Below are 26,414 nucleotides of genomic sequence, written 5' to 3' on the forward strand. Positions count from 1 at the left end.
CACAGCAAAGAGCTCTAAGAGCAAAAAGCTCCAGGAATGAAACACAGAGAAGCTCTGTGAATATTTGTGTGAGTATGAGGCTCAATGGGTGTTAGCACATGTGTTTATTTTCTTTAAGAAGGAAGGGTTGGGTTCTGTATGCTGACTTCAGTGGTAGCTGTTATTCTTTGTCTTCTTTTCAGGCACACCTTAGTTTACTTTTTGTTGACTTTCAAAGGCCACATAGTTACTTAGAGTCAGGATTTTACATAACTATGTGTAAAGATGGGAATAATGGCGCTTTTTTTCTCTTTTTGTATCTGGGTAAACAGTGGTTTTTAGAGACGCTGAGAACCACCAATATATACCAAGCACTTCTGAAAATAAGATCCAGGTTTAAGGAGCGCATATATATGGATCCAGATAGAATAGAATAGAATAGAATAGAATAGAATAGAATAGAATAGAATAGACCAGGTTGGAAGAGACCTTAAGCCAAATGATAGCCAAAGAAATTAGAGGACATGGAATTCAGTCAGTAGAGGAGACTTCAATAATGAATAAAGAATCTAGATTATTTTTTTCAGAGCAATCATGCAAATGCATGGTTTTAAGCCCTTCTTTCTTCATGCAGTGCTCAATGGCCCTGGATAAAATGGAAAATGTGAGTTCAAAAGTGACAGTGCCCCGAGGTGAGATAGTTGAATTTGAAGGTGTTCCCCTCACAAAACCAATATACAGCACATTGGACCGACTGTGCAAGTTCAAAGCCAGACCTGATGATCTGCTCATCGCAACCTATGCAAAAGCAGGTTGGTGTGTGTAGGAAACACAACAGAAAAGTTGGGATAGGGCTTATCATTGGAATTTTAAATTATGATTTTCTGTTGTGACCAATATTTGTTTAATCCGAAATCGGACATGTTCTTAAGTGCCTGGTAACTTCTGACTTCTTTGGCAGAAGTAACAACTATTTATTATTATAAAAGTTCAAATAGTCATAGTTTAATTATCTCTGCTTAAATGTTGCCTTTGGTTTAGATTGTATACATATATAGTAATGGAAAAAATAGTTTTCCACCAATAGGTGATGATTCAACAAAGCCTAGTAAAAAGTCGTCATCACTAAGAAATAATAGAAACTGACTGATAAGCTATGGATTTTATTGTGTATTTGGGGAATGACATGTGCAAATCAGTTCTGATTTCTGGAAATGGGCTAATTATTTTAAGGAAATAACAACATTCATTTAATAATTTCAACCAGCAAAATAAAATACCCACCATTAACACTGGCTATCTGGTATTTTATTCAGTGATTAGCCACTCCACTCATTATTATTTGTCCTCTTGATCAGACCTTTTATACTTAGTGCAAAGGAAAAAGATTAATGACAATCAATATTGTTCTTGGATGAATAAAAACATGTACAGTTTAGGGGATTCAGGACCAGATTTATGAACATTTGATGATCATTAAAATACAATTATGTGAATTAGCAAGATTTTTAAAGAGTTTTTTTCAACATTAAAAAAAGAAAAGGAAAAAAAAAACCAAAACCAGACACCAAACCCCACTAACATTATTTTTGCAAAACCAGAAATCTTTTAATTTATTATGCTCTCTTTCCACTTTGTCCATCATCTTCTGTGCTGTTCCTTCCTCTTTTAATATGGAAGTCATCCTTTTGGCTTTCAGTTCCCTAGCAAAAAAGAATCTTGGCTATCCCTGAGGGAAATACCTAAACACTGACATTTTCAGGTACCACATGGACTCAGGAGATAGTGGATATGATCCAACAAAATGGAGATGTTGAGAAGTGTAGACGTGACACTACTTACAGACGCCATCCTTTCCTTGAGTGGTCCATCCCAGAGCCTCCAGCTCTACGTTACTCAGGTGAATATTATATAAAATGATTTGTGTTTTAGATGAAATGACACAAAACAAACACCCAGTGCTGATGCTACAGGTTTCCTGAGAGAGGTCCCTCTTGCTTTGTCACTGAACTCTGCACCATGCTTGGTACTAGGGATCAATTTGCTTTAACATAAACAAGCTAATGCGGATGTGATCCAGGCACTACTGAAAACTGTTTGATGTTCTACAGTACCTAAATGAGCAGTAGATATGCATAAAATGGCAACATGGGGTCAGTTGAATCCCATTTTCTGATATGGGGTTCTATGGAAAAGAAACCTGTGCTATGGATGTATTCCCAAAAGGTGGATAATGTTTTCAATTGTTTTGCTACTGTTTTGAGTAACTGCTGTTAAATTCTAGAGTCTAATCATCTAAACAAGTTATAGGGCACTCAGGCAACCAGTAGGCCCATTTTGCAAAGCCAGTTTCCTACAAGACTCTTCCTCCAGCAAGTGCTCCCATTCCACACAAATCTTTAATCTAGATTCTCTTCATATTTGAAGCTAAAGAGCTTGACTAACTCTGCAGTAGAAGCACTATTTTTTTCTCCTAATCTAGACTGTGCTGACACACAGAGAGGCAAAAAATGACAGAGGATGATAGCCAATGATATGAAAGGAAGAATTACAGAGGTCATGATAGATGTTTAAAAAGGAGGGGAGGAGGTGATAACACATCTCCGCCTATCACCAGATGTTCCCAAGCATTCCCATATATCCATACCTACTCAAAATCCACTACCCATCATTCTCCTAGTTTCTTTTTGCATAATGTCTAGAAAGTTTAGCCAGCCAGTCTATTCTTCTCATGTCCTAGAAAGAAAGGAGATCATTAAATATCACAAAGGAAAAACTTCGATTGGGTAAATAAAAATCAGTATTCATCATTAGCTTTTGGAATGCAGGGGTCAGACATGCACCTAAGAAAACAATAAAATATGAATCAGTGTTCCCCCTTTTCTCCTTGAATACATGGACAAACATTTCTGTAGAAACACTGAGGACACTTATGCAATTTTGTGTATGTTACACCATTCTGTAATTGCTTTGGAGATGAATGGTTGTTGAAAGGTAAACTGTTGAAAAGTCAGTCAAAACCCGACATATGAGAACAGCAAGAAAAGAGCTAGTGCAATTTAGAGAAAAGTCACATCTTATAATGAAACATCCCACAGGCCTGGAGTTAGCTGAAGCTATGCCTTCCCCAAGAACAATAAAAACTCATCTTCCTGTGCAGCTGGTGCCTCCCTCCTTCTGGGAACAAAACTGTAAGGTAAGGCTGAAGAGGTAGGACTCAATTCTACTTCACCTGAAAAGCATCATAAACCAGGACTGAAAATGGTTTCCAGGATATTTGTGAAGCCTAATGGTCTCTCCAGATATTTTCTCCATATTGTGGAAAACCTGTGTGAAACTGAAGAAATCATGACTAAGTTACCTGCATTGGGTTTCAGAAAATGTCAGCTTCAAAGCAGTATCTCTTTTAAGCCTCTATCATCAGGCTCCAGGAGAAAACTCCAGGAGATGCTAAGTATCTTCATAAGCTTTTGTAAGTTAATTTTCTCTCTCTTTCTTTTCATATCAATAAAGATAATCTATGTGGCGAGAAATGCAAAAGACAACTTGGTGTCATACTACCATTTCCACAGAATGAATAAAGGATTGCCAGAGCCAGGAACCTGGGAGGAGTTCATGGAGAAATTCATGACTGGAAAAGGTGATGAACTGCAACCAGTTGTATAAGAGCTTTTGTTCATTTAAAGAATGCATGACAGAATCATAGAGTACACTGGGTTGGAAAGGACCTCTAGAGGTTATCTAGTACAACTTCCTGAAGTAAGCAGGGTTGATTTGTCTGTTTCAGCTATGGTTTGAAATCTAGTGCTGACACTTTATGAATCTCTATCTATTGAAAGTGTTTCAGTAGTAATTTATATTAATTCATGGATTTTTATTAGGACCTAAAAAAACAATTCTATCTTTATATTCCTATTTTTAAAAATATAGGGGGGGGGGCGGAAGCTACTCCTTATTTTATTATCATTTTCAAGCTTAATCTCATCTCTCTGAGATTAAGAGAAACTTGCTTGGAAGCCAACTGGGAAAGAACAGATGTTCCATTTGGTTTACTCTAGCCTGGTATACAAGAAATGAAGGTTTAATTTTGTGCAGAAATGTTTGGTGAGCATTTGAGTTAAGGGAGTCTTTTTATCTAAATTCTTCTGCATAAATATCAGGTATCTGAATAAAGCCAGTCATCTAGCTAAGCACAGTCAAGCCCAGAAGCTGATTCTTGTCTTAAAGCTGTTCAGGTGAAAGGCAGTCTGCATTTTGGTCAGCAAAGCTCCACATGGCTTTAATATTTTTTGCCACCGTGTAGGCCTAGAAACATCCACTTTCTGGACCAGCATGAGAGTCTCACATCTAAAGGAAACCTTGTGCATTGTGTTTGTCTTGGCATGGGGGCCATCCATCCCAGCACGGACATCTAGAGCCTAGCCACCTCTGTCCAAGCCAGTCATCTTGATACTTGCTGGAAAGAAAAGTATATCAAGTATTTAAAACAGAATTAAGGAACACTGAAAGTCAGAAGGCACTTTCTGTTGTTCATCTGGTCCAATACGCTGCTTAAAGCATGGCCAGCTAAAATCAGTCTTGTCCAACAAATCAGATGAATAACTCTGGCAATGTCTGTTTCTCTACATAAATCATATCAACAGGCTGGATTTTTCATTCACTACTAAGTATCTGCATTTGTTACCATCTAAAGGTACACATGAATCCTGCTCTGAGCATCCATGTGCCTGAGGGATTAACAGCATGAATGCTGTGATACACACAGAGTACAGCAGTCACGGTGATTCAAAACCATCTGGGAAATGTCCAGACACTGGTTATGAGGGAAATGTGAGGGCCACAGACAGCCACAGATGATTTTGCCATTCATAGCTGCTGCTGACATTGCTCCTTTTTCAGTGCTCTGGGGTTCCTGGCATGACCATGTAAAAGGATGGTGGAAGGCAAAAAATAAGCACCGTATTCTCTACCTCTTCTATGAAGATATGAAGGAGGTAAAAGTCTGAATGTATGTCTGCAGAGCTTTGAAATCTGAAAGTCCAATAGATACTACCTATAATCAACAGTTTTCTAATATAATGGTAGCTGTATCAGTAAATGTTCAGATAGTTTGGTCATTTCACCCTGACAACCATTGTGACATTAACACTGTTTGATTTCTTTGCTTTTCCCACTTCTGTATCTTATTCCATGTTTCTCTCTCTGCAGAACCCAAAGAAAGAAATTCAGAAGATTATGAAGTTCCTGGAGAAGGATCTGAATCAGGAGGTTCTAAACAAGATACTTCATAACACCTCATTTGAGGTAATGAAGGAAAATCCCATGGCAAACTACACTAAGGAGTTTCAAGGAGTAATGGATCACTCTGTTTCCCCATTCATGAGAAAAGGTATTGAACTTTGTTACTGGCATCAAGTCTGTCTTCCTAGTTGTCATTTGGTTTTGAAATAAGCCTGGAAATACAGATATCTAGTCATGGCTAATGGGCTTTGGGAAATACAGGTAGATTAATATTCTTTTTTCTGCTTTGCTGTTTCTTAGGGGCTGTTGGGGACTGGAAGAATTATTTCACTGTGGCACAGAATGAGAAATTTGATGAAGATTATAAGAAGAAAATGTCTGATACCTCTCTTGTTTTTCGCACAGAATTGTGATTATTAGCAATGGGGGTTTTTCTCTATGATCTTCAGCTATTTCCATTTTATATGTTTTGCTTTTCCTTCACAAAATGCCTGTGCTCCTAAGATTTCAATATCTCTTTCTGACACACCACTGATTTATCATTATTGCGAGACTCTACAAATGATATAAAAGTTGAGGTTGGTCTCCCTGAGGAAAATAATCCCCTGGATACTTCTCATTCATCCCTCCCACAGTAACTTTCAGCATTAACAAAAGTACTTCAGAAATGCTTTGACATTTTGTCTTTGTAAAAATGCAATTGTTATTGATGGCATTTTCAAAGCAACCTCTAATATGAACTATGAAGTAACAGGAAAAAAAGGTGTTAAAAGAGTGCAGCAGATATGAGCATTACATCTTATTCACACCTTGTACAAACATTAATCAGTACATAACAATAAACAAATTTAAAGTATAAACAGAGCAACAGAAGTGCACACAGTAGAATCATTTTCTTTTTCTCTTGTTTTAAGCTAGACATCATAAATGCAATTGAGATGAAACCAACTTTTCCAAAGCATTGCTTCCTCTGAAAAAACCTGTTAAAGGGCTACATAGAGCCATTTATCTACAATCCAGATGTGGAGGCAGTAACCCCTACTGCATCAAGACCTGCTTGCCTTTGGAAATTGGTAGCATAATTTTCTGTTAACATTTGGAGAATTCTGGAAGTTGGTATGAGGTCTGTAGTGACAGTTTGGACTTGATGCTCCTCGAGGTCTCTTCCAACCTTAGTGATACTGTGAAAATAAACTAGGACAAGAGTCAGTACTATCTCCTTCCCCATTGTAAAAGTGTTCATCATATGCATCATGTTGTTACCTCCTTCTTTTCTTCACTCTTGTTATTCAAACATACAACCATCCTGTTGAGGTCTCTTATTCGCAATAGGACCTGGTTGTGATGAGCGGTTCTGCTTTAGCATTAATACCAGCACTATAGCCATACATTGAGCTTTTGGGAATTACACTAAAGTGATTTGTAGCCCATTTACTTACAGACAACTGTCACCAATCCACTTTTGGTTTTAAAGTGATACCATTGAGCTTGGCACACAAAGAAGGCTCTAAAGAGTTCCTGCTTAACTGGCTTTGTACTTTGGATGTCAGAGGGAAAACAATGTAGACAATAGCTGCAGGACAAAATACAGTCTTAGTCTCCTTTAGTCAAGTTTAGTCAAGTTTAACACAGAAAAATTTTGGCAAGGGTAATTTCTCTTTGGCCTGTAAAGAGTTTCATGGATTTAGTAAGAGAAGCAGCTATCAAACTGCATGTCCATTTCAGGGAACAGATTTAATTCCAGTATCTAAAACAAGTGTAGTTCTTTAAAGGGCATCAAGTTTGAAAACAAATCATAAGTTTCCTATTAAATGTAAAAGTTACTGTATCAGTTCTTGGCCTACCCAGTTTCCCCCCAAAATGCAGGAAACACTGAAACCAGAAACATACACTTGCTACACTAGTGAAAACCTAGGCAATTCAAGGATTTCAGGTCAACAGAGATTCCTGCCCTCAAACAAAAGATGTCTCAGTAAACTGACTATCTTGTGAGGAAAAAATCATCTGGGAAAAGTGCTGATGTTATCACAGCAAGGCTAAATATCAGCCTGGGGAGCTTTCTGTTACTTGCTTGGTTTCTGCTTTTGATTAACTTCACTTGCTATCTTACTATTGCCAGTATGCTTTCTGGCATAATTCCCATCCGCTGAGATTGCTCCATGAAACCACATGAGTCAGCTCAGTTTGTCAATCTAATCCTCATTCAGTGTCATAAGAGCCATCAGTAAATAGAAAATATCTTTAACTCAGTAGCTTGGTGACATTTTATGAGTGGTGCCGTACAAAAGGTCACACAGATGACCTGTTTGTTCCTCTTTTTAAACCTCTGAATCTATCAAAAGTGCAAAATGCTGACAGAGGCTGAAGCCTGGTCCGAAAGGGAGTTGCGCAGCCACTGCAAGGACAGAGGCACCATATAATAAGAGGCTTGCATCACATTGGGAAAGTCACCTTTGCTCTCACTTCCTTGAGCAGCTTCTCTGAAAAGGAGATAAGAAGTAACAGAGGTCAGAGTGCAGTCCTAGGGGGAAAAAATGGAGTAAACAAACACTAGATGTGTAGTTACATAAAAATTGGCTTTTATTATTCAATTGATATTATCCTCAAATATATTCAGACAGAAATGTTAACCTTTAGGGCAAAATATAGGAGGCAGGGAGACAGAAAAGTGGAATGTTTCTGCTTTTTACATCCTCTCAAGCCATCACAGCTGAGAGAGGCCAACCTGTGGATTCAGTCATAATTTGCAAAATGTTATTAATTACACTAGTGAACAGTGAAATTTATTGGATCTGTGGTTTCCAGGGAATTTTGGGAAAGGGTTTAACAGGCTGCATGTATCCCACTGTGGGCCTGAAGACTGCTGTGCTTTGGTGTCTATTATGACAGTGTGTCAATAGAGTTGCATCTATGCTTCTAGGTAAATGACTGAGGGTGCCTACATCGAGAGCATCTTTAACCTATATATTTTTAAGTTTGTCAGTTGCTATGTACAGAAGAGCTTTAAATGATGCATTTGTATACAGATTGCCTACTAAATACCAACATAACTGGGCAAGAAGGTTTTGTTGTTGTTGTTACACACGATACTATAACAATGAGCACCAGCAGAAGGAGATTGTACATGTTCAGCTAAATTATTTCAAATTGTTTTAAGCTATTGTCAAGCTTCTGGTGCAAATAAGTGACTTCTTACTATAGCAATGGAACTCTGTACAAAGCTCTATTAGACACATGTCCAGAAAATACACCTACAATTTATTTTCTAGGTGTATGACTTTGCTAACCTTCTTACACAGGTGCAAATTCTTCTATGTCAGTTTAGTAAGGACTTGTAGCAGTTTAGCTAATGCAATCCCACAGCAACATCTTTAATACTGCATGTCATGTCTTTTATAAGAAAGTGAGCCTGAAGTTTTGGTTGCTGAGAATCGTCGTTCTTCATCTAAGTCTTCACCTTAATGTACAAGTCTAAGTGCCGGGTTCTACACTTTGGCCACAACAGCTCCTTGCAGCACTACAGGCTGGGGACAGAGTGGGTGGAGAGCAGCTAGGCAGAAAGGGACCTGGGGGTAGTGATTGCAAGTAAGCTGAACATGAGCCAGCAGTGTACCCAGGTGGCCAAGAAGGGCAACAGCATCCTGGCCTGTATCAGGAATAGTGTGGACAGCAGGAGCAGGGAAGTCATTCTGCCCCTGTACTCAGCATTGGTCAGGACACACCTTGAGTACTGTGTCCACTTCTGAGCCACTCCATTCAAGAAAGATGTTGAGATGCTTGAGCGTGTCCAGAGAAGGGCAACAAGGCTGGTGTGGGGTCTGGAGCAGAAGCCCTATGAAGAGAGGCTGAGGGAGCTGGGGTTGTTTAGCTTGGAGAAGAGGAGACTCAGGGGAAACCTTATTGCTGTCTACAACTACCTGAAAGGTGGTTGTAGCCAGGTGGTGATTGGTCTCTTCTCCCAGGCAACCTGTGACATAATGAAAGGATGCAGTCTCAATCTGCACCAAGGGAGGTTTAGGCTGGATGTTAGGAAAACATTCTTCACAGAAACAGTGATTGGCCATTGGAATGTGCTGCCCAGGGAGGTTGTGGAGTCACCATCACTGGAGGTGTTTAAAAAGAGACTGGATGAGGCACTTTGTGCCATGGTTTAGTTGATCAGATGGTGTTAGGTAATAACTTGGACTTGATCTCAGAGGTCTTTTACAACCTAGTTGATTCCGTGATTCTGTGATTCTGTGATCTCTGACAAATGTTTGAAAATCGGTGTTGATGAATACATGGTAATCACTCACATAGCTCTGTTTTGTAGTTCTGCACTAAAAATTACCAAAACAAATCCTCCCATGGGAATGACTGAAGTTTCCAGTTTTGATACAGACTTTTTAACAGAAACTGCTGTATTAATTCTAGAGTAGTCATGATCACCCTCTAGCTTGACTGTCAATACCAACTAGAAGAGCCACTTTACTTCCATGTGGAATGCACCCATTTGCACAATAGAATGGAAGAAGCACCAAGCTTCAAAAAATTAAAGAAAGGAACAGACAAGGGAGCTGCTCTGTCTTCTTAAAGAGCATTCAAAGACAGAGGGACACTGCTTTCCTTTCCAGTAAGGTTACTGAGGATGATTGTTTCATGCTTGGATTGAAAGTCAGTCTTTCTCCAGTTAGGAAACAGACCAGGAACAGGAGTTAGTTTTTATTTCTTTCATCCTACCCATACAGGATATAGATATCCTACCATATAACATAGACATTATGTTTTTATAATGGTTTATGACAATATATTCACACAGAGTCTTATCTTTACCACAAGGTTACTTATTAATTATGGAATTTTCCAGAGGTGCATTACACCCGAGCTTCATGTCTTGGATGATGGATGCAAGCCTTGTTTCAGTGTATGCTGTAGGTGAATCTAGAAGCACACTGAGAAAGTTAAGCCCTTCCTACTCATAAAATTCAATCAAACTGTGCTTCCAGACCTAAAGCCATAGGCTTAGGGTGGATAACAAGACTGTGCCTGCCCTCCAGACCAAGCACAGACTTAGGTTCTGTGTAGGTGGACCAGGAATGTTTTCATGCAGCAGTGCCCCATGGTTAATGCTGAAGAAGCGAATTACTCATGGATTATTTTACAGAAGAGCTTCAGGATAGCCTGCTGCAAGGGCAATTGGTATTTATCAGCAGCAGGAGCTCAGTTTGCCTTTAGGACTATGTGAAGGATCACAGGTGAATTATAGCCATCTACCATGATTGTGGAGACAGAATGATTATGTCAAAAGCAAGCCACACTGGGTCCTGCTCTGCTACAGGCAATACAAGCATAGTTAAACTCTCCAATGAGACACCTAAAAATTAAGGTAATTGATTTTTAAAAAAATTTGTTAAAATTTGGTGTCTTGATTCACAGTAATTTGTTATTGTACCAATAACCCTCACTCTATATTTGCTGCTACCTCTGTGTGTAGTTTAAAGGGCTTTCGTGTTCTGTTAACACCAGAACAGTGTTTTCTAGCAAGACCCAACCCTAGAGCGCAAACAAAATGTCAGTTTCCTTGTTTCAGTTTCACACTTACCTTCCAACAACGTTAGTGAGCTTTGCAGATGAGTAATAGAATATCAAACTTTTTACTTTTCAGGGTTTTACTGCAATTCAAGATCAGAATTAAGGCCTACATATACATTTTTGGGTTTTAATATCTAACCAAATCCTTCAACACACGAGATAGTTTTGAGGTAAATAAAAAGGACGGCAGTGCCCTTACATCTTACACATATCTGGACAGGCTGGATCTATGGGCTAAGGTCAGTTGTATGAGGTTTAACAAAGCCATGTGCCCAGTCCTGCACCTGGGTCTGCCAATCTCAGGCAGCGCTACAGGCTTGGGGCAGAGTGGTTGGAAAGCAGCTCAGTAGTGGGAGACCTGGGAGTGTTGATTGACAACTGTCTGAACATGAGCCAGCAATGTGCTCCAGTGGCCAAGAAGGGGAGCAGCATCCTGGCCTGTATGAGGAACAGTATGAGGAATAGGGAAGTGATTTTGCCATTTTACTTGGCACTGCTGAGGCTGCACCTTGAATACTGTGTCCAGTTTTGTGCCCCTCACTACAGAAAGGACACTGAACTACTGGAGCATCTCCAGAGAAGGGCAACAAAGCTGGTTAAGGGTCCAGAGAACAAGGCTTACAAAAAAATGGCTAGGGCAACTGCAATTGTTTGTCCTGGAAAAGAGGAATACCTCATTGCTCTCTACAACTGCCTGAAAGGAAGTTGTAGTGAGGTGGGGGTCAGTCTCTTCTCTCTGTATTAGATAATGGAAAGGAGGAAATGTCCTGAAATTGTGCCAGGGGAGGTTTAGGTTGGGTATTAGGAAAAAATTCTTTATGGAAAGAGTGGTCAAGTGCTGGAATAGGTTGCCTAGGAAGGTGCCTAGGAAGGTGCCTAGGAAGGTCACTGTCCATGGAGGTGTTCAAGAAATGTGTGGACATAGCACTTTGGGATGTGGTTTAATGGTCGTGGTGGTGTTAGGTTGATGATTGGACTTGATGCAAGCGCTATGAGGAGAGACTGAGGGAGCTGGGGTTGCTTAGCCTGGAGGAGACTCAGGGGTGACCTTATTGCTCTCTACAACTACCTGAAGGGAGGTTGTAGACAGGCAGAGGTTGGTCTCTTCTCCCAGGCAACGAGCACCAGAACAAGAGGACACAGTCTCAGGCTGCACCAGGGGAGGTTTAGGCTGGAGGTTAGGAAGAAGTTCTATACAGAGAGAGTGATTGCCCATTGGAATGGGCTGCCTGAGGAGGTGGTGGAGTCACCATCACTGGAGGTGTTCAGGAGGAGACTTCATAGGGTGCTTGGTTGCATGGTCTAGTTGATTAGGTGGTGTTGGATGATAGGTTGGACACGATGATCTTGAAGGTCTCTTCCAACCTGGTTTATTCTATTCTATTCTATTCTATTCTATTCTATTCTATTCTATTCTATTCTATTCTATCCTATCCTATCCTATCCTATCCTATCCTATCCTATTCTAATCTAATTCTATGATTCTATATAAATATTCAGATTCAGCTCCTCTTTTATGCTTTTTTAACATTTTCACTGCAGCCTCTAACATTCCACTCCAGAGGGAACCTACTGAACTTAAATGCAGTCCAACAAAATGGTCATAGCCAAAGAATTTATGATTCATTTGCATGGAGCGGGAAGAATACTTTAAGTTTCCAAAGAAGAATAGTTAACATGCCAAAAAATCATACCTTGTTTTCTGTTTTACTAATTTGGCACACAGAAAGGCCACTGAGGTAGCTCAAAGCAAGAATGCTGGCTAGCCTGACTTGGTACACAAGTCAAAGCATTTATGATCTGCAGAACCTGTTGAAAAGGCAGATTATGCAATGACAAGTATTTAAAGCACCAGCTCTTGAATGCTGGAAATGCATTCCGCAGTTGCAAAATTACAGTAATTTTCTCATTCTGTCCTCTTCAGAAAATTTTTCCAGGTCTAATAATTCCCATGACAGTCAACAAGCATTTGTACCCTGCCTTGATGGAAGGGCTAATCACAGCCCTGTGGTACCTAGGTTCTCAATGAAAGCAAACTTTTAATGTTGTTATGCTTTGCCCCAACACATCTCATAAACCTCTTGGCAATCTTGTTTTACATAAACAATGCTATTCAAAGAGGTGAACTAATTATCTTTTACAAAGATAATTAAATGATAGAATATATGCAGCACAAAAAAAAATCTTGCTTTTCTAACTTATCTTCTCTCAAATTAGCTGTATGCCATATCTATCAACTTACTGGCTCCTTCTGCATAGGTAAGAAATACAGTTCATAAACTGCTCAGGGTAATTATGTAAGACTATTGCAGCTTCAAATCGGCAGTTTTCCCCACAAAATATGGATCAACTTATATTTTACTGTAACAAACTGAAATCATCAACAGTCAAAATCCTCAATCTTTTTTCTTCTAGTTATTCTAGAAACATTTGTCATTCTTCTAACTACAAAGAACTCATCCCAAGCGGAATGCTTTGCAATTGTGTTGAAGTTTGGGTCCAGAATGAAAGACATTCAAGACAATCTCAGTTGTTGAATACACCAACATTTTTGTGCATAAAATGGAGGGGAGGACAGGCCTCTCTGTATCCAATACCTATTGCACAGAAGCAGAGAGCTTCCTAGCCAGGAAGCCTGCGATGACTGAGCCAGTAGTTCATTGTCCTCAGTACAAACACATGTGAAAACCATTTGTGTGTCCGCCTTGGATGATTTCTAAAACCAGCTTCCTCATTGGCAAAGTCATGAGGTGACCCAAGAATTGGATCATAACACCTATTTCCTGAGGACAGACAGAAGGAACAAATTTATATGAAACATTGTTTTCTCTGGTGTTTTCCAAAAGAGAAGGTAAGTTTACCAGATAATCCAACTTTAATTGCAGATCTGGAAAGACAAAGCAGTGCATATGGCATAGTTTAGCATCAAAATTTCTTGTCCTTTGGAAGGACTGTATCTATAAAGGCTCTTCTTGACATATGAACCTCCCATGTTAGACCACAGCAGTCTAGACGTAGGTACTTAAGAGTCTCCCAAAATGGATAGGGAAAAGAAAATGTCATTTATTTACATTTCACAGAATCACCAAGGTTGGAAGAGACCTCAAAGATCATCAGGTCCAACCTGTCACCACAGACCTCATGACCAGACCATGGCACCAAGTGCCACATCCAATCCCCTCTTGAACACCTCCAGGGACGGTGACTCCACCGCCTCCCTGGGCAGCACATTCCAGTGGCTAACAACTCTCTCAGTGAAGAACTTTCTCCTCACCTCCAGCCTAAACTTCCCCTGGCACAGCCTGAGACTGTGTCCTTGGCTAAGTGAACAAACTGCCTGCTGAACAAGTTGTCTGCTCCACCAATTCTGGTTGAAATGGATGTGGTAAACTGCCACAAGCAAGCTCTCTACTGATTCTCCTAGCTGAACACACTCCTCAGGATTCTCTGGGAAGCACAGACAGGGCTAATTGCATGTTCTCAGACGCAAAAAACTCAGCTGAAATCATCATTTGCTGCCATACTCTGGCAAAGTGAAGACCATCCCACACTGATCTTGGCTAGGTACAGTCAGGTGCTACTCTATCCTAGATAAAGGGCCACACCCTTGGGAGCCCAGCATTGCAAAGCAACCCTCTTCAAAGGCACAGTCACGGAACACAGCTATTTCTACAATAAAACCATAGAGAGATGGGGCACTTCAACCCACCGCAAGACATAACCTGGACCTGTTGGTGGAGGAGGCAGAGTGCCTTGTCAGTCCCTCCCCTCCTGCGATCTCGAGCCAGGGCAGGTACTGAATCCTCGTCAAGCTCTACTCTTTCTGTCTTTCAAGAGCACTTGGCTAGGATCAGGGTCACGTAAAAGTCTTCAGTTTACCAAACCATTCACCTGACGAGGCTTGTCACCCGCCTCGGGTCCGGTACCGCACACCGCCCTGTGTGGCTTCTAAAAAGTATTAAGAGTAGAAGTTATGGAAAACCAACTTCATGTGGTTAAGTTAGTGAGATCTGTTCCTTGCCAGCAACCTCTGTGAGAGCATCGAACCATATGTTTGTGCTGCAGTTGCGCACTTGCACATATTATGATATAAAATAACATACAGTGAATACATCAGGAGAAAAAAATGAAATAACTAGTGACTTTAATGTGAAGAATACTCTGCCTTCTGTCACTAATTTTTAAAAAATGACAACAAGCAAACTTAGTAAAATGCAGATTATTCTTCTGAGAGCAACATTTTGACTAACATGACTGCCTTATATTTTATTAAAATTATGTTCTCTCATGACACTGTAATTAATTCAGTGATATTCTGTATTGTCTGGTGAAATGTAAATAAAATTCACCTAAAGTGATTCTCCCAGGCAGCTTCTCATTAAAAATCAATTATTTATCACAGATGTCAATAATCCAGGCCCTATCAAGGTGCATCCATGGTTACAATAAAAAAAATGAGTGCACTTTGAAGTAGCTGTAAAAATGGCTCTTAATTAGAAGAATGGAACTACACACCCTAACACCTGGCTTTTGTTATTTGCTCTGGTACAGCCCTTCATATCCAATGTTTGGTAAATTAATCACTCTGTGCTTCCACTGAGATATTAAAAAAGGGACCCTAAATCTTTAAATTCCTGTTTGAGCACAGAGCTAGCTGTTCATCTCATATTCTGCTCATGGTGACACGGATAGATTTGCCTAGAAACAGGCTTTCTGTATGCTGAGGTGAACTTGCAGCAGTGTGAACCCCTAACGAGCCCTTGAGAAACGGGCAACGGTGAGGTGTTGCAGCCATACCCCTTCCATACCGAGCTGTGTGGTGCAGCAGACACGCTGGAGGGAAGGGATACCCTCCAGAGGGGCCTTGACAGGCTGGAGAGGTGGGCCCATGACAACCTCATGAGGTTCAACAAGACCAAATGCAAAGTCCTACTTCTGGGTTGGGGCAATCCCAAGCACCAATATAGGCTGCGCAGGGACTGGCTTGAGAGCAGCCCTGAAGAAAAGGACTTATGGGTACTGGTGGATGAGAAGCTCAACATGAGCTACCAGCGTGCACTTGCAGCCCAGAAAGCCAATCACATCCTGGGCTGCATCAAAAGAAGCATAGCCAGCAGGTCAAGGGAGGTGATTCTCCCCCTCTGCTCCACTCTGGTGAGACCCCACCTGGAGTACTGTGTCCAGTTCTGGAGCCCCTATTACAGGAAAGATCTGGAGGTGCTGGAACATGTCCAGAGAAGGGCAGTGAGGATGATCAGAGGGCTGGAGCACCTCTGAGGACAGACTGATGGAGTTTGGGCTATTCAGTCTGGAGAAGAGAAGGCTCCGAGGACCCCTAATTGTGGTCTTCCAGTATCTTAAGGGGGCCTACAAGAAAGCTGGGGAGAGACTTTTCAGGGTGTCAGGTAATGATAGAACTAGGGGGGGTGGAACAAAAATAGAAATGTGTAGATTTAGATTGGATGTTAGGAAGAAGTTCTTCACCATGTTCACTGGAACAGGTTGCCCAGGGAGCTGGTGGAAGCCTCATCCCTGGAGGTTTTTAAGGCCAGGCTGGATGTGGCTCTCAGCAACCTGATCTAGTGTGAAGCGTCCCTGCCCATGGCAGGGGCGTTGGAACTAGATGATCCTTGAGGTCCCTTCCAACCCTAACAATTCTATGATTTCCTCTGCTCCAATAACAGCGGCACAGCGGAAGGGACACGGCTACAACGGCTACCGCCCGAAGCCTCCACTGTGGTCAGTTTTGCCGTCGACGCGGCCTGCCCGTAGCTGGAATGCCGCCAAGGGACGACAGCACAGCTTCCGCTCCACCTCCGCCCGAGCGAGGGGGTGGGACATGGACCCGAGGGGGCGGGACTCAGGTGACGGAGCTTCTGCCGGCTCGGGGAAGGGGAGGTCTTGCGCTGCCGGCGTGAGGGGATGACGGAGGCGGAAGTGGGGTGAGGGAAAGGTAGCGGGGTTAACAGCTTCTGCGGTGCCGCACTCTCCCCGCCCCTGCAGGCAGCCGGCGCCGACATGGAGGTAACGGGAAGGCGACAGCGTGGCTAGGGAAGAGGGGGTGCGGAGCCGGTGGGGAGCGTTGGGGAAGGGGATCCTTTGCCGAGGGCGGTGGGCGCGTGACCTTGGTCTGGAGCACGCGGGAGGGGGCGGGGCAGGGGGAGGTCTCCGACAGCCCCCTGTGCTCCGCCGCGGGTCTCCGGGCGTGGTTTTCGGCGGGTGTTGGCAATGCCTGGGCGCTGGCGGCTACGGGTTGCGCCGCTCGCCTCGGGGCCCGTCGCCGGCTTCTGCCTGGGACGAGCGCGGCGAGCAGGGTAGCCCGCGGGCCGCTGCGCGCCCCTTCTTTTCCTCCGCACCCGCCGCCGTGTGGTGGTGCAGCCCTACTAGGTGGCAGCTGTGAGGGGGAGTGCTGTGCGGCCCACCGCGCTCCTGCCTAGGCGGGGGGTGGGTGCTCAACTTCTGTCCTGCGCAGTGTGCGCGTCGCTGAGGGGTTGAGGGGTTGCATAGTGCCTGCTGCTTGAAAGTGAGGATGTCATGCTGTCTGCATGGGCTGGGGGACATCAGCCGGTGCCGACTCAAGGGAAGTAACACACAGATGACAGACCGCGAATGTGGTGTTACTCTTCAAAAGTACCCACGAGTGAACAGGCATTCCTGTTCTGCTGAAATGGCCAACCCAAATAAATAAAATCACTAATGTATGTATATTCAGTGGAGCTTTCCTAACCACCAAGGCAAACCTAAAGGCAATGTTAAAGACTTCAAAATGTGTACATGAAATGAACCCTACTGGTAATTTCTGAGCTGTGCACCAAGTAGGTTTTGGAGCGACTTGGTATGATTTGGGTTAGTGATGCCTGAAAGTTAAACACTGCTCAGGTCATAATGGTCTGCCACAGTTCATGTCAAAGTTTAATATATTGCACTTACATACTGGTTAGGCTTTCTCAGAGTGTGTTTAGCAATTGCAAAAGTAAAGCATAGATAGCAATTAAAATACACAGAACATGCTAAATTGTAGCTTGCAAACACCTTTGTGTAGATAAAGTAGGCTTTAAATTAATAAAATATCCCAAACTATTTATATCTCAATAAAGCATGGAAATATACTCTGCTTTCAGAAGTGTGTAATAAAAGCTTGAAAACTCTTGCAAGATTCAGTGTTGTATTTAGTGTGCTTCCTGGCTTACAGCTCAGATGCACCTAATCAATGAAAAGCTTGGGGTTTATTAGTAATTCATCTTCCTCATTGTTCTTCTAATTCAAATGGATGAAGCTCTCTACCCAAACTGCTTCTGGTTTCTGTTTCCAGAACAGCAGAACTGGATGTGTATGTGGTTCTGCCTCTCTGTATTAGCTCAAAGGAGAGTAAAACTAATGGATAGGTTCATCTGACCTTAACTGTAGTATGGAGGGACACAAGCTATCATCTTCTAAACTGTACATGCAATTTATTCTACTTAGTTGTACTGTGTAAACATACATGCTGCTTGTAGTGACAGTGGTTTTATAATTGCAGTGCTGAGATATTAAGAATGTAAATGTTAACAAAGTTTTGCATGCCAAAAAATCTGAAACTTACGCTTCATAGTTTAAAAAACAGCAAAGCAATATTTCTGTTTAATGGGCACATTGTCTTCTAATGTTTGCTTTGGTAATCTCATAAAAACACTAGCCCAAGTGAAACAGAGTGAGATAACTAACTGCCTTTGTCCTTGGTCTGTAGTTGAACTCATGTTTCTAATTGTGGTCTTTCTTATATTCTGTATCAGTTGTTCTGTCTAAATTGTTAGTGATTCTCCATTCTAAATAGTATTTAGATTCAGTTTGATTTTTTTTGCTTAGTGTGTTACAAGGATGTTGTTTTTTTTGTCAGAATAAAGAGAATGCCAAAGAAAAGTGAAACTGTGTGTACATACATGCACATAATCACTGAGATACCTGAAAATACAAGTATTTATATATACACCCCTTCACGTTTATACACAAACTAAAACTTATAATAATATGGAGGAAAAAGCACAGTGAAGGTCATAGCTTGGAAACACTACCCTTGATATATTGGAAGTGTCTGTTCCTTTGTTCTTTGTCCTATCTTAGTAATGTATGCTTCTTCATGTTCCCAAGTATAGGTAAGCATGTGTCATATAAACCACGGTATAGTAACATGGAGTCTCCCTTATTAGATCTGTGGAAGTTTATGGATGAAGGCTTTATGCATGTCTGTTAGAAACAGGGAGAACGCTGAAGTATGTTGTGTCAGGCCAGCACTTCTAGTACTAAGCAGTGTGCTTAAAAATAAAAATAAAGAAAGTGGGGGTGTGGTGGAGCAGGGAGAGAGGGTTATATTTTGTTCAAGAGTCTTAGTTTTGCTGTCTTTTTTAATTTAGTTATTGAGCCAATAATTTCAGCAATACCCATTACATTTAAGGAACAAAAAGTTGGGAGGTGTATGTGGTTCAAAAGTTCCCAAAGTTTGGTTTAACTGCTACTCCTCTACATTTTTTTTTTTGTTCATGCCTTTTTTTAAAGTGAGCCTTTTAAGAACAAAACACTGAGTCAAGCCTTTGTAGCTCTTGTAAATACAATAATTTCTCAGAAGTATATCAGCTCTAGATGTCAATTGAGTAATGGAATTATAAGATCATATTGGTTTGGAAATCAGTAATTCTCTGTTCTGCTGTTGTGTTGTACTAATGACAACAGAGTATCAAATTTCTTTCCATTATTCTTCAAACTAATCCCACAAATACTTTTTCTGAGCTGTCATTGTAGTTGGTTATTCTCAGTGTTTGCAGATTTGCAGCTAGTTCCACTGGCAGTCTTACATTAAAAAGTCAATTACCATGGATTGTGCTTTTATTTTGTTGCAGGTTCAAGATCCTGGGCAAGAAATGGTGGCATCTTCTGGCACACCAGGATCAGGCAAATCAAAGGTTAGTTAGTCCTCACAAATCTAACTAATCTAACAGTTATGGAAAGGGTTATAACTTAGCATGCAAGCTCTAATAGAAGACATAAGGGTATTTTTTAACAACTTCCTGTCTTCTACACTTCTTGAAAATTTGATTTATAAACACTAGGCTAAGGTGTTTTGGAAATCTGGGAGAAAAAAGTTCTTAACTGATATGTTAATTTCCTGTTACATCCAGTTCTGGCAGTGGCATGCTTCCTAACATACACAGACTTATTTGTTGGAAGTAAATTTAAGCAGTGTCAACATTAGATCAGCATGCTATTTTCAAGACATTGTTCAAATTATACTGGTGAATTGTAACCCTTCCCAACCCTTCAACTGATGCTGCTTAGCTGTGTGCTCTAGAATGATATTGGAAAAGCACAGATTTAAACATAGGTTCTGTTACTGCACTTGAAATACCAGATTTGGATAACAGAAGAGCAGTAACTTAGACTGCTAGTGTTCTTGAAAATGTGTGGTAAGACAGTTTCATGTCCAAAGGTTTAACTTGTTGGAAATCAGATGCTAAAATACCCTGTTTTCTGTTTACCTTTGTGTTAGAGGAAGCTAGTTTCTCTAATCTGTGTTTTTCTACAGCTTGACACATTGTCTAAAGAAGATCTCATCAAGTTTGCAAAAAAGCAGGTGATGCTTATACAGAAAGTGAAGTCAAGATGCACAGGTACCTTACTGGAAAGAGAAAATTTTCTGCCTTAATGCTTGGTGCTATCTGACCTTTCCTAATTAACACTGCATGTTTTTGCTAGGTAGATTTAAATTCTAGGCAAATATCCTAGATATTTTTTTTTCCTGCAATTTCACTTTTTTTTTTTTGTGTGGAAGGATAAAGATTGAAGTTATTAGAGCAAGGAAGGGAAGGGGAAGAACCGTTTATTTTCTCAGGTATTAAATTAATTTTGATCTGGCAGTATTGGCATGATGGAACAATGCAGCTTGTGCAATTCTTGAAGTGGGACTTGTTGGCTGTTTCCTGTAGCAGTTATGAGGATACCTGTTGCTTTTCAGGAAGCAGTTAGGAAGGGGAAGGTCTCTGATAGATTTTTGCATAAAATAATTTTACTGCTGTAGAGTACAGTGGATTTTTTTTTTTGAATGGTTAGGTACTTTGTATTTGGTTGTTTGCTGCTTTAACAAGAAGTTATGGAATATACCAAACAAAATTGTGTTGATCACCTGAAAGTAACCTGGGTAAATCTGTGCTCTCATGCTGTCCCTCTACTGTCTGCTGTTCCTTCCCCTTCAGTGGCCCATGGATTGGACTGGTGTCACTTCCCTGTGTTTGCGGTCTTATTCTTACGCTGACTGCTGGTAGCTGCCCAGAAAAACAATAAGGGATGGGCTTGCTAGGGTTTTCCTCAATGGGGCTATTCATAAGATGTTGTTCTTCTACTTGCTGCTTGTTTTTAGAGAACCAGTAGGAACTGAGTATCTTTTCTCTCACTTAAATTGACCATCACATAGAAGGTAAGACTATAATTAAAAGACAATCATTAAAAGAACTTCTATCTGCTGTCCTTCTACCCTAACAAGGAAACTTTGCTTCCTCAGGAAACCATGCTAAATGTTAGGATTGGACAAACAATACTGAAAGTTTATTCTTTTTCCATTAGCCCTTTCTAGCACTCAGTAACAACCAAAAATGAAGTGAAAGACATCTCTGATGTGAACAGGAGTGGTGTTAGGCACTAGATTTACAAGTAATTTGCAGCTGTGATGAAACATCAATGCACACTGTGAAATTTCTGTACTTTTTTAAGAACTAGAGAAAGAAATTGAAGAACTCAGATCCAAAGCAGCTACTGGAGGAGCTGATGATATTATTCAGGTAGGAATATGTAATGGAGTTCTAATGTATTACATAATGTTGACTGAAATACATCTACAGAAATTACTTGGAAATAAGCTTTAAAACTCTTACTCAAGTCAAAGTTAAGAAATGTTCAGGAATTCAAGATATTTTCTAAAGCCTCTTCCTCCCCAACCCCCCCCCCCCCCCCAGCTTACTCCTCATTCTGTGAGGTGTACAGCATGGTGCAGTTTCTTCAGCAAGGTTTTTCGTGGTGTTGCTGCTTAGGCAGGCTTTTGTTTATTTTATAATGACCACTGCAGGAGGACGTCAGCCATTTAGAAAATGTATGAAGCAGTCATTTGAAGAGCTCAGAAACATATAATTACAGTTATGCGTCACAAGAAACAGTTTTTGGATAGTAACTGGATTTTTATTTTTAAGTGGCAAGGATGTCTGTCTTACTCAAAGTAAGAGTGTTAGCATATGAATGTGAAGATTGATAGCTCAGAGGAAACTATCAACGGAAAAATTGAGTTTAATAATTTGGATGGAGATTTCTCTTCTACAGAAGTAGACCTTTCCCTTCCTGCACCTGGTAATAAATAACTAGCTCATCAGAAATTTGATTTTGAGCAGGGCCTTCTTTTAAACTTTGGAATAGGACTCCACATTGTTGTTTTAGTCTAATATATATTCTGTATCTGTCATATTTGGGCTGATAGTAACTTCTAAAATCAGACTGATCTGTTTAATTAACAACAGAATGTAATGACCTCAATATGTGAGTTCCTATGGTTTGCAAAAATTGTTCAGACTTTCATTGTTAAGAAACTACTCTTTCAGTAATATTTCTCCCTTAAAATTAGGCTCTCACAGAAAGGCTGGATGTTGTACTTCTGGAAAAAGCTGAAAGTCAGCAGCAGTGCATGGCTCTGAAAAAGGAAAATATCCAAAGAAAGCAAGAAGCAGAGGTACTGAAACAAGCAATAGATGATTATTAAAATACTTGCAAATTACATTTATTTTCTACTTTTGCTTGTTGTTTATTTCATTTAAATCTTTTTCTTCAGTTACCTGTTACCTATCACCTCTCTGAAGGCTTCATATCTTGAAACATATTCTCTATACCCCCTATTTTATGTTTCTTGTAGGACTGACAATAAACTTAACATTAAATGCACTGGCTGTTCAAAAAAGAACTCAGTCTCTGTGTTAGTAGCCTACATATGTGATGGATTCAATCAGTCAGCTTTGTGTTTCCATTGCAAATAAGAAGTTTGCATTTAAATACTCATATTAAATAGCCTCTCAGCCAAGGCATCTATATTATGTCAGTAATATCAATTAATAATAAAGTGAAAGGTGAACTGCTTGCAATGGACGATCGTTGTTATATTCCAGATACTGGAATTTGATGCACTAAAAGTAATTTTGTCTTAAATACATTATCAGAATAGTTGTTAAAGCTGAAGTCTGTCATGAGGATTTTGTGAAATGATGCTGGTAAACAGGATTTCAGAACTAATTTTCCTTTCTCATTCTGAAAATGTTTTTTGTAATTTCTGTACTGTCTTCTAAATTGAGTCATCCTAAGATAGTTTAAAATTGCCATAGGTTTATTATATCTAAAACTAAGGAATGTCAAGTCTTCTAGTTCATTATTGTAAACTGTTTATTTGGAAATTGCTATATTACCAGTATTAAATAATTTTCATGTTTGTTTAGGCTGCAGTGGCTAAGACAGAAGAACTGCAGAAGCAACTGGAGCAATCAAGTATTGACTCTTTGAAAGAAATAAAAGCTCTGAAGAGTGACTTAGAAAATGCACAATGCCAACACAATGAGGAATTAACAAGGCTGAAAATTGAATTAGAGGAACAAATGAAGAAACAGGTGGTGCTGGTAGAACAGATTGAATGTCACAGTGATAGCCAGAAAGAAGTTGAAAGATTACAAGATGATATCCGAAGAATTAAATCTACTTATGAGGAGCAAATTTTGTGTCTGAGCAAGCAATTGGAAACTGTGAATGAAGACAAAACCAAAGAAGTGACAAACCTGCAAGAAACTATTAAAAACAACTCGCAGAGTTACCATAATGAAATAAAAAGTCTGAATGAAGAGCTTAAAAATTTAAACATTGCTCATCAGCAAGAGGTGTCAGAATTGATGCACCAGCTTGAATTATCCTCTAAAGAAAGTGAAGAAAAGCAAAATCAGATTAACCAATTACAGCACAGTTTGGCAAAGGAGAGCTTAATAAGAGAGAAAAATGTGAAGGATAAAATGTGTGCTTGTACTAACCAGCGTGAATATGACTTGGAACAGCTAAGAGAAGTCTTACATAAAAATGTAGAAAACAAGATGGATGTTGTATATGCACAAGAAGAATGTGCTATAGAAGTGAATATGGAAGAAAAAGTTAGGCACCTGGAACATAGGTTAGAGGAGCTCCAGTCCCAACATAGTATATTAAAAGATGAGTTAACTTACATGAGTAATGTTAAAGTAAAACTGGAAGAGGAAATCCATCGCATAAAGGATGAGTACTTTCATGAACGGGAAGACTTGGACTTTAAGATAAATGAACTTCAGCTTACTAAAGAAGATTATTGTTGTGTAATTGAAAAACTAAAATTGGAGCTTCAAGCAGTGAGAGAGCACTGTGAAACCATTATGAAAGAGCACAAGTTAGAGATTCAGACTTTGAAAGAGCAACATAAGAGAGAAATTTCTGAACTAAATGAAACTTTATTGTCTGGTTCTGAAAAAGACAAGATGGCATTAGTATTTGAAATGCAGGAACTTAGAGAACAACTTGAAAAGCTAACTCAGGATAAAGAAGAAGCAGTGTCCAATTACAATAGCCTGAGAGAAACAATGGAAACTCTACAGACTGAGCTAGGGGAATCTGCTGGAAAGATCAGCCAGGAGTTTGAATCAATGAAACAGCAGCAAGCTTCTGATGTTAATGAGCTGCAACAGAAACTCCGAGCTGCTTTCAACGAAAAAGATGCTCTTCTTGAAACTGTGAATCACCTCCAGGAAGAAAGAGAAAAATTGTTGTCTAAACAGCTAGAGACAGAAGAACTTAAATGTAAAATTGTTACTCTTCAGGAGGAGAATAACACAATAATGAGCTCCATCAACCAAAAAGAGACTGCTATGAAAGATCTGGAAGAGAAAATAATTGTTCTAACTGATCAAAATAAGAATATTTTAAATGAAGTCAAATGCTTGGGTGAGGAGAGAGAAACCCTTCAGGAGAGGTGCAGGCAAGAACAAGGAAAAGTTCGGGAACTTCAGGAAGAAGTAGATAGTGCTAACCAATACAATAGTAACCTGGAAAAAAAGGTAGAGGAATTAACAGAGAGGCTGAATGAAGCTCTAACTAGGAAGACTGAAAATACTCAAATGCTGGAGGAACTGGAAAACCAGATTGAATCTCTGGCACATGAAAGAGAGAACCTTTCAGTTGAAGCATGTCATCTTCGTGAGGAAAACAAGAAAATCATTCATGAAAAAGACGAATTAAGTGAAAAGCTGGAAAAGATTATGTCTGAAAAAGATGGTTGGTTAGCACTGAAAGAGCACTCTGAAAGTATAGAAAAGAAACTACAAATGATGACTGCAGAAAAAGACCGTATATCAACATTATTTGAAAGTGAACAAATGCACAGGTCACTCGTGAAAACTCAGCTGTACCACTTACTTGAGCAAGTGGAGTGCAGCATTTCAGATTCTGATGAGTATGATTCTCTTAACTTGTTACAAATTGCAAATGAATCCTTGGCTAAAATGAAAGAAGAACGCTGTCTTGCTCTACAGAATGAGGAGAAAGTTCTTCATTTGGAGTGGGAAGTTGAGAGACTAGAGGAAGAAAATGCAGCTCAGTATAGAGATCATAGGTCCCTCATTCAGGATTTTGAAAAAGAAAAGATTCACTTGAGAGAAGAGCTGAAAGGAGCGTGGTCTGAAAAAGAAGCACTTCAGTCTGATATCCAGGAGCTTACAAGTGCTAATGAAAAAACAAGGATTGAAAATCAAGATCTTAGAGCTAATATTGAAGAGATTACTCAAAAACTTGCTCTTTATGAAACTCAAATACAAGAACAGCAAAAAGGATCAGAAAAACAAGACGACTTAAATTTCATTCTGGAACAAAAGGAAACTGAGCTTAGAAATGTGAAAGACGAACTGAGTTCTCTAAAGGTTATATTTTGTTATTGAAGTATACAGACTAAACCTCTAAAGTCTTCAGAATTAAGGTTCAAAAAATACTTTCAATTATCTCTCTTCTTTTTTTTTCTTTTCTTTTTTTTCTTCCCCTTTTCCCTTGGCCTGAAAGTGAGTTTCCCTTCTAAAAAGCCAATTTCTGAGTTTCCTAGCACCTCAGAATCCCCTCCCTCCCCCCAGGAAAACAAACAGACAAAAAAAAGACCCCCAAAACACCAACAACTGAATCAGACAAAAGTTGTTTGCACTTGAACCTCTCTTCCTATCAGTGCCCCTCAAAGTCATCATTTAACTAGATGGACTAACCGACCTCATAATCTTTCACCTCTAATTTTCTGTGATCTCCATCTCAGACAAAACTAGTGCATGCTCTGCCTTAGCTGCTGCTAACTTCAGGTCCTGGGAACTGATAAACCCAGCAGGTGCAGAATTAATGATCTCCCATTTTTTGTTCCAGGATGGAAAGCAGCTGTTAAAAGGTTGGAATGTTTTGCTTTCAACATAAGTACGTTTTTCAGTTAGCAAGTTGATATCAAATTGCTCATAAAGACTTTCATGGTAGTAAGAACATAGACATGAGTCCAGCTGTAGCTGAAACTTGTGGTGGCTTGTTAGGGG

The 26,414-nt window shown here is 40.1% G+C and overlaps 2 protein-coding genes across 2 annotated transcripts in view; both read left to right on the top strand.

Moving 5' to 3' along the window:
* The first annotated feature begins 619 nt into the window (after positions 1-619).
* Positions 620-5,633, top strand: SULT1C4 (sulfotransferase family 1C member 4). Its single transcript, XM_009911431.1, has 7 exons — positions 620-791; positions 1,742-1,879; positions 3,078-3,175; positions 3,493-3,619; positions 4,879-4,973; positions 5,188-5,368; positions 5,521-5,633. Exons 1-7 carry the CDS (start codon positions 620-622, stop codon positions 5,631-5,633), a joined length of 924 nt encoding a protein of 307 aa, XP_009909733.1.
* Positions 5,634-16,713: 11,080 nt separating this feature from the next.
* The window catches only part of GCC2 (GRIP and coiled-coil domain containing 2), a 33,291-nt gene continuing 23,590 nt past the window's right edge, over positions 16,714-26,414 (top strand). The window contains 6 exon segments of the mRNA XM_054162860.1: positions 16,714-16,815; positions 19,665-19,727; positions 20,348-20,432; positions 21,529-21,596; positions 22,427-22,531; positions 23,286-25,772. Coding sequence (XP_054018835.1) covers positions 16,714-16,815; positions 19,665-19,727; positions 20,348-20,432; positions 21,529-21,596; positions 22,427-22,531; positions 23,286-25,772 — 2,910 coding nt within the window.

Source organism: Dryobates pubescens, chromosome 7 (genome assembly GCF_014839835.1).
Source record: "Dryobates pubescens isolate bDryPub1 chromosome 7, bDryPub1.pri, whole genome shotgun sequence".
Classification (NCBI taxonomy): Eukaryota; Metazoa; Chordata; class Aves; order Piciformes; family Picidae; genus Dryobates; species Dryobates pubescens.

Excerpts from the sequence above, each read along its gene's own strand:
- SULT1C4 (XM_009911431.1), top strand. The coding sequence starts at position 620 with ATGGCCCTGGATAAAATGGAAAATGTGAGTTCAAAAGTGACAGTGCCC. Across the intron at positions 792-1,741 it reads CGCAACCTATGCAAAAGCAG|GTACCACATGGACTCAGGAG; the intron begins GTTGGTGTGTGT and ends TGACATTTTCAG. Across the intron at positions 1,880-3,077 it reads TCCAGCTCTACGTTACTCAG|GCCTGGAGTTAGCTGAAGCT; the intron begins GTGAATATTATA and ends AACATCCCACAG.